At 38.8% G+C, this 12,375-nt stretch overlaps 1 protein-coding gene across 1 annotated transcript in view; it reads right to left on the reverse strand.

The window, feature by feature from the left end:
* Positions 1 to 8,118: 8,118 nt before the first annotated feature.
* ephb2a (eph receptor B2a) overlaps positions 8,119 to 12,375 on the reverse strand; it is a 60,895-nt gene continuing 56,638 nt past the window's right edge. The window contains exons 12-16 of the mRNA XM_053317041.1: positions 11,091 to 11,306; positions 10,722 to 10,871; positions 8,871 to 9,064; positions 8,622 to 8,777; positions 8,119 to 8,227 (exon numbers count right to left, since the gene is read on the reverse strand). Of these exons, the coding sequence (XP_053173016.1) occupies positions 8,119 to 8,227; positions 8,622 to 8,777; positions 8,871 to 9,064; positions 10,722 to 10,871; positions 11,091 to 11,306 (825 nt within the window). The remainder of the gene's footprint in view (positions 8,228 to 8,621; positions 8,778 to 8,870; positions 9,065 to 10,721; positions 10,872 to 11,090; positions 11,307 to 12,375) is intronic.

A 12,375-nucleotide genomic window follows, 5' to 3' on the forward strand; every position in this document is an offset into this window, starting at 1 on the left:
TTTAAAAATTGTTAACAAGGTAAAATGTAAAAACCATATCAGACACAGATTATAATTTCAAGCATTGGAATAATATTACTATTTTGTCATAGAGCTTTTAATTGCTATTTTATTGTTTAACTGTTGTTGTTTTTGTTTCTGTTTTTTTAACATATTTTGAATGCATTATGTAAAGCACTGTTTTTAAATTTTTAATTTTACTATTCATATAATTTGTGACCAGATACGTTGTTCTTTCTGGTAATCAAAGTTTATAATGCAGACTCTGTTTGTCTTTGGCATTTCTGTGCTGGAATTTCTTGTTATTTACTGTCCTACGTATGTGGTAATATCTGTCAGCTAATGTATTGCTTGGGTTCTATTTGGTAACATTATATCTGTACATAGAGCAAAAACCAAAGCTGATGTTGATTGATCATATCTGGAAACTGACTCTAACCATGGGGGAAATATTCCCAGCATGTAACTGTGCATGTCTGCTTAAATCAGAAACTGTTGCTTTTACTTTCTGCTTGTGTGCAAACATGAGGTAAGAAGGTGTTGGTGGTGTATTTTTGAATTCCACCAGCTCTGTACTGAACATACATACAGTAAGATAGACGTCCATCTGAACATCTCACTCAGAAAGAAAGGCAATAGGCGCATTTCCAGTATGCAGAATTTCCAGTTAGAGGGGGAAAAAAAGGACACCTCTCACCAGAACAACCACATTTCAGCTCTATGCGAGTACTGTGCGATGTACGAGCTGTCGAGCAGCTCAAACATGGGCCAGCATATGGACAAAGCACAGCACACACACACACACACCGAAACAATTACAAAAATGAAGGTTCTCTTTTAAACTGTACATAGAGAGGTCATATTCAAGTGAGGTCACACTGGAAGCATCATTTCTGTTCTCTGTGTTTGTGAATGACCCTGCATACAGAGATGACACTGCCAGTGCTTATAGCAGTGAATCTGTAGTCCAGCTCTAAACTCTACAAATAAAAAGCAAATATTAATAATAGCAAGCGGAAGGAAGATAACTGTAATAAGTGGATGTGTCTCTCTGCTAAACAATTAACAGACAGATGTAGTAGGTGGTTTCAGTTGCCGCAGTTCTTCACAGAATAATCCAGATCAGTGCGAATCTCAACAACCTCACTTTGTCAGTTAGTCAAAATATGTCATTTTGAAATTAAATCTTTAATATTTGTGATTTTAGTGCAACCCAATTTAGCCCATGTTCATGATACACATTCATCCATGCTGAAATAAGGATCCTATGTGACAACTCATATGTCACTGAGAGCCTCATTCAGACTTCTATTCATGTATTTCTCATTGTTCAGCTACACAATAAGCCAAGGTTCAGGATTTCTTTCTTTCTTATTTCTTTATAAGAAGGAGGACAAATATTGAAATCCTTGCCACTGAACTATTCGGATTCTATTGTCACATTATTAATACAGGGATTTGAGTGATTGAAAAGAATACACACTGGAACCATGCTGATTTTCTTCTCTAAAGAGTAGCGATTTGAAGATTTCCCAGCGAAAAAAAACCTCAAATAATATCAATTATGTGTCATAACAGAGTGTGAGGGTGCTGCTTAAGCCCAATGTGCCAAAACACTGAGATGTGCATACCATGTGTTTATGTACAGTGTGTGTTTTTGTGCGCCTGTAAAACATGTAGGACCATTGTTATGACAATGATACACATTCTGTGGTATGACACAATAGTGCAGACTAGTATGTGATTGAAAAACATATATCCTAAATATAAAAGGTAATAAAGAAAAAAAATGTGGAAGAGCGTAAAAATGAGATGTGGAAGCACCATTTTTTATGCTGTAGTCATGAAGCATTAGTTTGAAATCGCTATTGCCAAACAAGCAGTGTGACGAGAGTTTGACACAGAGCACAGAGTATACCTACAGTGTGCAGTGGTGTCTAATGTGCTTTTTGAGGTGAGCGAGTCTTGTACAGTCCGTTAAGCATATGGGATATGTTCAAACATAAGCATGCAACAGTAAATATTGTACAAGTAAAGCAGTTCAGTTCAATTTTCTTCAAACTCCAGTTCATGACCTCACTGTGCACCACATGTAACACTGACATAAGGGAGGTAAATGAGTGTGCAGAGCCAGATTAACCCACACATGAAATGAACAATTATTACAAGCACAAACCTGCAGAGCTGTTTTTTTGTTTTTTGTTGTTGTGGTTCTTCAAAAACTGTGATTACAAAGAAAAGCTATCAATGCTAACCTATACAGAATCCCAGCCAGCATGTCCATGTGGGCCCCACATGGGTTAAATGTGGGCTAATGTGGGTAATGAGTGGGCATGGGCTTCAACTGGGCAAATTTAACAGGTCTCACATGGTGCCAGTAACATGGGCCCAACATGTGAAGCCCATGTGGGCTGGCTAAATGGGCCCCATTTAAAGTTCATTCTGAGCCCACTGAGACCCATTTGGACCACCATGGACAAACTGCGGACAATCTCATGTGGGACCCATATTTGCAGCTCAAATTTAACTCCTATTACCCACATGGACATGCTGGCTGGGACAGAAGTGGGAGATGTAATCCCTCATTTTAAAATAGTAATGAGTTACAAAACATCAATTGTCAGCTGGGAGGACATTTGATTTAGGGGGTGCTTTTGGATGCTATAACAAAATCAGGAGTGTTGTACCTCATACAAAGCTGACCATTTACAAACAAAGACCAAGTCCAAGATTAGTCATATACAGTATATTAACAGTGAGAGAGTAAACTTTGTGCTAGTACAGTAGAAGGAAGAGGTATAACATACCAATTTTCCTGATACCAAAAAAAAGAATCACTCAGACTACACGATTCAAGGTGCAAAATCAATTTTCTGTACTGTGAAGTATAAATTATCATAATAACCGCATAACATTTATAAAAAGCACAGTTTTTTTTATCAAAATTCACATTTTTAAAAACCAACAAAATAGAGTTCTGAGAGTGTACCGTTTCTGTGAAGTCTAAAAATGATGTTCTCTTAAGAATCCCCCGCCCAGAGTGTTTGCTGAGACCGTCTGTGAGGACAACTACAATACCCAGCATCTCACCACAGCAGGGTCATTTTAAAGCATAAAGGAATTATGCACGTGGAATCAGATAATCAGATGATGGATCTCTGGCCTAGTAGAGCTGGTGGGCCCATATTGCATGGTGTCAATACTGAGCTGAGGACCTGTACATCCCATAGACAACCTGAGAGCAGAAACACTCATTTTGAAGGAGCTCATGATGTCTTTTTACTTGAGAAGACTGTCCTCATAAGAGAAACCAACACCCTATCATACCAAAATGGCAGAATAGGCCTATTTCCAATGACTCCCTAAACAACATATACAAGTGTTTTCAGCACCCTCTAGAGGATGGATGGGGAGCAAAAGAACTGTTTTATAATATAATTATGTTTTATGATGTGACAACGCTGTGGTTAAGGTCTGGTTAGGTTTAGGCACAAAAACCACTTGGTTAGGGTTACGGAAAGATCATGGTTTGGACACCCAAGCTGCAGCAAACACTGGTGAAATTCACTGCTTCTTGCAATGAAAAGCTGAGTCAAGTGGTGGTGTCTTTTGTGGAGAAACACACTAGTTTGGAAGCAGCAGGCGATCAGTGGTCTCCTGCTGCAAAGGCCACTTTTTGCCACCTCCTGATGGGGAAGTCACCTTATATTGATGTCACCTGAACAGTCACTTCCCTGAGTCATAATTGTACTAGATCATTAGAGCCCAGCCAGCATGTCCATGTGGGTCCCACATGGGTAAAATGTGGGCTACGTGGGTACTGAGTGGGCATTGGCTTGAACTGGGCAAATTTTGCAGGTCCCACATGGTTTTAGTAACATGAGCTCCACATGTGAAGCCCACATGGGTTGACTGTGTGAGTCCCATAAGCGAAAGCAGGTATGGGCATAAACAAGGCAAATTGTATGGGCCACACATGTGTAATTCACGCAGTTGGGCCCCTCCTGAAACACAGTCAGAACTTACTTGAAGCCCATATGGGTAAACACAGGTGGGGCTACCATGGAGACTACAGACAAAGCCATGTGTGACCCATATTGTAGTCCAAATTCAACCCTTACGGGGCCATATGGAGATGCTGGCTGGGATGGTGTAAATGTAACCATATGTCGTTTTTGCTGGCTTCAATTTTAGACCTGTACTGTCAATTGTGAGGATAAACTGGAAAAACAACAACAACAACAGTAGTTGTTCAAATATATAGTAAAACCAATATTTACAGCTGTGAATTATGACTCATACTGTATCTGTCAGAAGCAAAAGTGGATCAAATGTAACACTGTTATGATGCCACAAAGTCTACCCCTCTAATCCAAATTGTACCACAATCTTCCTTTATTTGTAATGATGTAGTTTTAGCTGCACAAACTTAATCAAGCCTTAACCACAGCAGTCAGCAGGTACATGATATTTGTAACAATGATGGAAGTGTAATGGTTTTGGAAAGTACTGACAAATTATGTAATTCTACCAATTAGGACACCAAGTTAGAAAACGACTGTTTTGGAAGGCAATGACAAATTTTGTAGTTTAGTTTTTAGGACTTGTTGTGAGAACCTCAAAGTGAATATTGACACTATTCATTTTGGTCAGGCAAACTATTCCATAAAGGGTTGTGTGTCTGCAAGTTTTTGTTCCAACCAATCAAGAGCACATGATTCGACCAAGCAACTGTTAAGCCACATAAAGGTCCAGCCACATGGACCTTTATGGAATAGTTTGGACATCCTTGATTTAAGTTCTCAGAAGAACTTTCTATAACAGCTTCTTCACATATGAGCTCCATCTTAGGGCCCCATGTGAACCCTTGAGGTTAGGGGCCTGGGCCTGGTAGACCTGTTCAATAATCCATCCATTATGCATACAGCGGAAGTTATCATGGACAATCACACCCGGCACAGCGCAACACTTTGTCAAGGAAGATACATTACCAATCCTGTGCAATTATCAAGGAGTTATTCTTTTCTATGAAAGTGAAAAGGGACTACATGTCACTGACCTTATTGATTAACCAGTCAGTGAATAAAAAAGTGGCAAGATGATGTATTAAAAAACAAAAAAACTACACCCTGGCTTCAAATTCTGCTCATGCTACCATTTAGATATACGTCCACAAGTGCAACATTCTTCCAACCTGTACAGCTCAGGACAGTAGTACTTTAAATTGCTGAATAGTCCCCAAATCCCAAATTTATTCTCAGTTCAGTGCTTATGTTAAGGAAGTACATTGAATACATGTAAGAGAGAAAACTGTTGTGACTTCTGGATTTTAATAATTATGACTTGAAATACAGTATCTTAATGTCATGATTTTGTTTGAGTCTCATGTTTTGAGTGGACAAATATCTTGTGTAAGAGATATTTAAACACAGAGGTTTATAAAACACTGTGGGCCCCCTTCTAACTGATGAGACCACCACAATTAATGATGCTTCATTTTTATAGTCCATGTGTTATAATTATCTCATATGGCTGATCAGTGTAGCCCTAGAAACAGATGAACTGCAGGTTGTTGGGGTAATCCCAGCAAATCCCAACTGAATGCTAAAGGCTAAATGGTTTATTGAGTGTATTGAATGTGTATCTGTCTTTGAGATTTTGTCCTAATTGAGTGTATTCACACTCAAGCCCATAACATCAGACACATCAGAACTATGTGAGGTACAGTTGTTTTGTTTATGAGATGTTTTTTCTTTCTTTTTTTTGGTGAATGTAATGTAATGCACTTCTGTACAACATGTGTTCACTTTTAAAAATACATGCACACTTTTGCTGAGAGGAAACTTTTGAATTCGGGGCACTATTGCACATCATGTTAAAATAAGCTAGTGTATAAGCTAACGAAGATACTTAGTCACACAAAGATTGCACATTAGTGATAGAGTGGGGACTAGACTGTAATAAACACCATTAAGCTATTTGTTGGGGGGGGGGGGTATCTTAAAATAAAGCAAAGTATATTGATATGTACATGAGTGTGTTTTCACTATGAGAAACACTGATTTCTCTTTAACAACTGAAAATATCTTTACCTCCACAACACATGAACTGGGACAGTTTGGATTGCAACGCATTGATTTTTGAGCCAAACCTGACCCGGACTGGACAGTAACTCTACACAGCTTCACAAACTATGGGACAGTGAAATCACAGTGAATGACAGACAGTAGATGCTCCGATTAACATTTACACATGGTCCATTTCAGGTGACTGGAGTGTATTTAAAAGTTAAAAATGTTACTGTCTTGGTAAGACAACGTGTAAAAAATAAGAACCTATTATCAGTAGGCATGCCTGTGTGTGCACACAGGACTCATTATGGAGGCCATTTTTAAAGTCTGTGGGTTGACTGTAGATTTGTTGCCATTTGATTTTCCTGTCTGTAACGTCCGTTCACCAGTCAAGACAACATCAGCAGCTTTTGACAGCACAGCTATTTAAAATCTGTGATGACCTTTTAAAAAGCCCTTTTAAAGGGCAAATCCGCTCACTTCATTCCACTCTGGGAGCCAATAAATACAATAAGTAAAACCCAACTTAACCACTGTCTAAATAACAGAATTGTAATGTTAACAGCAGTCAAAGTGAGCACAGCTGGAGCATCACATAGAGAGCAGGGACTGTGCTGAAACCTGACCAGTGCACACAACACAGCTGTTTGCTGCTGCTGCTGCTGCTTCTATGGGGCCTTATCACATTATATGCCTTTGTTGTGGTGGATATTGACAGCCAGTTATAGATTGGTTCACAGTGTAAAACACTTTTGTTTTTTTTCTTTTGTTCATGTCACGTGACTGTCAAGCTTCTGTCGCTAGCACTGCTTTGTATTCTCAGTGGAAAATGCAATATTTTAAGATATATTTGGCATTAAAATGCATTTTAATAAAATTTCTAGTGAGAAATATGCATTTTTTCACAATCTTCTTTCAGTGAGTGCATACAATGTTTATTTTGAGGACTCTTGCAAGCTTTCCATCGTCGCTACAGACAATCTGACAGGCAAGCTCCCTTTATGCTGTGATTTCCCACACATTTTGAAGGTATAAAGCAGGTTAATAAACTCTGAATATGTTGTTACATTTGGTTCGTTCAAGCTTTCATCATTTAGATTTGAGTCCTGGTTGATTTGGCGGCACCTGTGGTTACTACTGGTAACAGCGGGTGTGTTTTAAACTCAGATCTCTGAGAGAGTTCTAGAACAAATTGTACATGAAAACACACCTTAATCTGCTATTCTGTCAGAAAGGCAACCGAACTAACTAGATTTCTTCCACTGGTACTGGTTTTTGTCTTTAACATCAGAAGTATATTAATTAGTATGTGTGTGCATTGTTTTCTGTGAATCCATTCGGTCAATGAAGACTGACAAACAGAGAGCCAATTACAGAATGCAAACACATTAAATGTCTATTGCTGTAGAGCCGTCTCCATTAATAGAACTAAATATGGGGATTGATATGATGAAAATTATACTGATTATAACTTAACTTAAATGTTGCGCAACCAACATCATTGTGTGACAGAGCTAGCAGTAAGCACTGGTAAATAAATGTGCTCCATTAAAGGTAATGGATATTCCCAGCTTCTTGCATCTTGCAGTAACCATTAAGTTGGATTTTACTGTTCTGTTTCTCATTTTCGTATTCAACATTGAGTCCGCATTGTACAAAAAAAATCTAAATGAAATGTTTAGACTTGGTGGCAGTGGAGCCATGTATGGGGAGTTATTTCATAGAATAATAAAGTATGTTTCTAAATAGGCACAGACTGAGCACTTTGAACACTGGTCCAGGTGGCTGTGGTTATTGTCACTTACAACATGAAACCCCCCCCCACCCACCCACCCCACATAGCAGCTAACAAGAAAACTACCAAACGTCTGTTCTGTACTGCAGACTGATGGAAGCTTCTGGAGAGATTTTAGAGGGAGGGAGGGTGAAGCTGAGGTTGGAGTGTGCATGTTGTCAGCCCTCCTCAGAGGTTCCAGGAGAATGCAGGGTTGGTTGGCTGCTGGCTTTCCTACAGTAAACAGAGCCTGTGTGCTCCTGGTCTGTGAGCTCACACCTCTACTGAAGTGATCTGGTTCATCTGGGCCCTCATGGACTGGATGCTGTTGAGGATCTTCTTCTGGTGGCCGGCCAATGTCACTCCAACTCTAAGGATGTCACTGGAAAGGGAAACCATTAGTCAGTTCAATTCATTACACCAGAAAACTACATTAACACCTGAAATCCTGAACATTTCGGATTTTATGAGTTCTGGAAGTCCCTAAGTTTATAGGTGGAGGTTGTTGGAGCTTGACACACACTAGCCAGGGCTGAAAAAACTGTCAAAACTCATCTGTGTCTCTTTAGGGAATACACTATTGAATCTCTATTTTCTATAATATTCTCTTAAGAATACAGTATGAATGACTGTATGTGTGCTCCCTCCAAATCACTTTGGATAAGGGTTTTCTCAAATGTTCTAAAATCACAATGAATAAACAATGCTCATGATGATTTGTATCACTACCATATCCCTCTTTCCATCATGTCTTTAACATAAAGTATCTAACATACTCCATGGTCATTTGAGACACCACATCAAAGCTGGTGAAGCCTTCGTTGGCAAAGTTCTCCTTGTACTGGCCCATCTTGATGGCGTCCAGCCAGTCGTCCACTGTGCTGAAAGAGGAGAAGTCTGGTGTGCTGCGGTCCAGCAGAGGTAAGTGAACACTAGAGAACAAAGCAGAAACAAAAGAAGAACATATGAACCATGGGAAATTTGACGTTTTGAGTATGATGTGATGTAGGCCATTCCTGCTATACCTTGATGACAGTGGCGTCATGGCCTTGAGGCTGTTGGGGTTTCGGATCATCTTGTCCAGGGTGCTGACAATCTGGCTGAATTTGGGCCGGTTGTTGCGGTCTTTCTGCCAGCAATCCAGCATCAGCTGATGCAATGCACTAGGGCAATCCATAGGGGGCGGCAATCTGTAGTCCTGCTCTATGGCATTGATTACCTACAAAACAATACAATACATGTAATCAAAACGAATGACACAGAGATAATGAATGGTATGTGGTGATTGAACAGTCTTTGAGATACAGAAAAGCAAAGAAATATACAAAATAATAAAAGTAAAGTGTTGAAATACATTGCTAAAAAAGCTAAAAAAAAGTTTTACTTTGAAAATGGCCAAACCTGGCAGAAAAAAGAAATGCTTTGTATGGACATCACAGAGGTGGACTGGATTGTTAAACATTTTGAAACAGAAAAGGAATTGGCTTAAAGAACAGAGTTGCAAAACATTGCTGAAAATACAGAAATATGAAATGTGAAAATGTGAAATGAACTGTTAGAATTGGAAGTTGGGCTGCATAACTGGAATCTAAAACTGTAATACTGTCAAAGTTTTTCACTTCTGTTGAAATAAATTTGGTAAAAAGGTTAATATGAATGAAGCATATATGTTCATAAAGAGGAGAGGAAGTGTCCATTAGAATGGTTTGTGTAGCTTAAGGTATGCAACAGTGGTAGCTGAATGAAAAACATGAAGGAAGGAGAATGAATTGCAAAGCACTGCTGAAAATGCAGAAATCTGAAATGAATTACTACATAAGATAAAACAAATCTCACCTTGAACTTCCTGTTCTTCCTGTTATATGCCTGGGGCTTTTTTTTTTTTTTTTTTTTTAGAGTTAGGTCATCCCTAGTTTCCTTATAAAATACAGTTACTGTTAAGGGCTTTTATTTTGAAAAACAAACCTTATCAAGAGCTTCTGGTTAAGATAGAGTTGCTCTACAGGGCTTTTATTTTGAAAAAACTGATGAAGAGGAGATTGTGTGTGTGCGTGTGTATAAAGTGTGAAGTATGTGTGTGATATATTTAAAACTGAAGTTACACAGGAAGTAATATTTAGTAGTATTTATACAATATACATCTACCAGTTTCAAGTTTCAGAGAAAATTGAGTTTTAAAAAAAGGAAATGGAAGAGTACCAACATTTTCAGCCATGTGTGTGTATCACCTTTATCTCTGTTGTTGACAAGCAGATTCACAGCTCAGATAATATTAGTGTCAATGAGACACAGCATGCTCTGCCCTTTTGGGCAATTTAATCAAAAAACGTGTCCTATGTCCTAAGTTACACTGGATGAGAGAGGACACATTTCTACATATATTCAGATTTTGATGTATGATTTTTTATCTTTTATTTGAATGCCTGAACCTTCAGTTTTTAAAGATTCCTTTTAACACATAAAAATACTCTGTTTGGAAAACTAATTTGTGTCTAATATGCTTTTTACATAAAAATGTCTAAAAATGTACGTACAAATCATGTAAAGCATGTGGTTGCTTGTGTTAAACTGAGGTTTAGAGTGAGCTCAGAGAGACTTTCCTCCTTCAGCCACCAACCACATCCAATCAAAAGAACATGTATTTGTTTGAGATTAGCTACATTTTAGCTACATTTCGTCCATTTAACCCTTATGTTAAATGGACATAACGCTTATTATTAGTTCTTAGTGACAACTTGTATATCTTCAGGTCTTATACCTGACTCAATATGTGGATGTATTGTTTGATGAAATCATTTTTTTTATATGCTCAAATGACCTGAGCTACTCTACAAAATGTCAATGTGCTAAAATACAAATGTTGCTTGTTTACTCACATCTTGATTGCTCATGTCCCAGTAGGGCCTTTCACCATATGACATCACCTCCCACATGACTATGCCATAGCTCCAGCAATCACTGGAGGAGGTGAACTTCCTGTATTGAATGGCCTCTGGAGCCGTCCACCGGATGGGAATCTTACCTCCCTGGAAACATGGAAACGCAAGTGTGAACAGAAAGATGAGGACAGGTATCATTCCATCACTGATGCTGTGAAACATTTCAAATTCAGCTCACTTGTGAATACTTAAAGTAAAAATGTAAACAAACCAGTTCAGATTTTTGTTTTACAAGAACATCGTATTCTGCTGTTCTCACATCAAGTGTGTCATCATGTGTGTCTGCAGTGTATGATGAAGACTCACTAGAGCGCTGGTGTAGGTGGGGTCTGAAGTGTCATCCTCTAAGAAGCGTGACAGGCCGAAGTCAGACACTTTGCACACCAGGTTGCTGTTGACCAGGATGTTCCTGGCTGCCAGGTCTCTATGGACGTAGTTCATGTCACACAGGTACTTCATGCCAGCTGCAATGCCGCGCAGCATTCCCACCAGCTGGATCACAGTGAACTGGCCATCATTTTGCTTTAAGGAAAAAAACATCAAATTAATGTTTTGACTTTGTGATGAATAATACAAATGGCTGAACACTATATGTACTGGATGATAGGACTGTATAGTGACAGAATTCCTACAAATCCACTCTCCAACCACATGTATCTTTGCCAACTTGGGAACACATCTCATCAAATCTTTGTCTCTTGCCTAATCTGTTTTAAGCATTATTGGTTGTTACAACAAATCATTTTTGCATAAGTACTTCCTAATGGATAACTAAAATAATGTAGCTCAACATTCTTACATCACACAGACGTTTTTCAGAATTGATTTCCAACTGTTTTTTCCTCTAAATGTTAAACCATTAAAGAAACTGACATTTTTATTGTGATTATCTGTGAAAGACATCAAAAGGCATCAAACTGAGTTTTGTGATAAGCAGATGACCTTAAAATTATTTGCACTCACTTTACTGTTCAGTTATATTTCCTGTAGATTTAAATTTCAGATAAAGGCTGATATTTTTTAGTTATAAGTTGTTTTTTGAGTCATCATAGCTTTCATTGATGAATATTTATGGTGACCTGTGGTGCCATTACCCAGCCAGCATGTCCATGTGGGCCACACATGGGTTAAATGTGGGCTACGTGTATACTAAGTGGGAGTGGGCATAAACAGGACAAATTGTATGGGCACCATATTGTTTCAGTAACATGGGACCCACATGTGAAGCCTATGTGGGCTGGCTAAATGGGCCCCATTTAAGGTCCATTCTGGTCACACTTAGAGCATATATGGGCAAACATATGGGGCCTGCACGGGTCTCACCTAGTTGGGCCTCACCTGAAACCAGGTCAGAACCCACTTGAAGACCATATGGGCAAACACAAGTGGGGTCACCATGGAAACTGCGGACAAACCTACATTTGCAGCCCAAATTGAACCCTTATGGGGCCCATATGGACATGCTGGCTAGGTATCAATCTGAAATTGTACACAAAAAATACCTCAATCTAATTCTAGGAATTGTGTATTGTGTATTCTAGCGTGTTGTGTATTGAGAGCTATAATGGTGGTAGGGGCTGTTAGCTTCACT

Source organism: Scomber japonicus, chromosome 4 (genome assembly GCF_027409825.1).
Source record: "Scomber japonicus isolate fScoJap1 chromosome 4, fScoJap1.pri, whole genome shotgun sequence".
NCBI classification, from domain to species: Eukaryota; Metazoa; Chordata; class Actinopteri; order Scombriformes; family Scombridae; genus Scomber; species Scomber japonicus.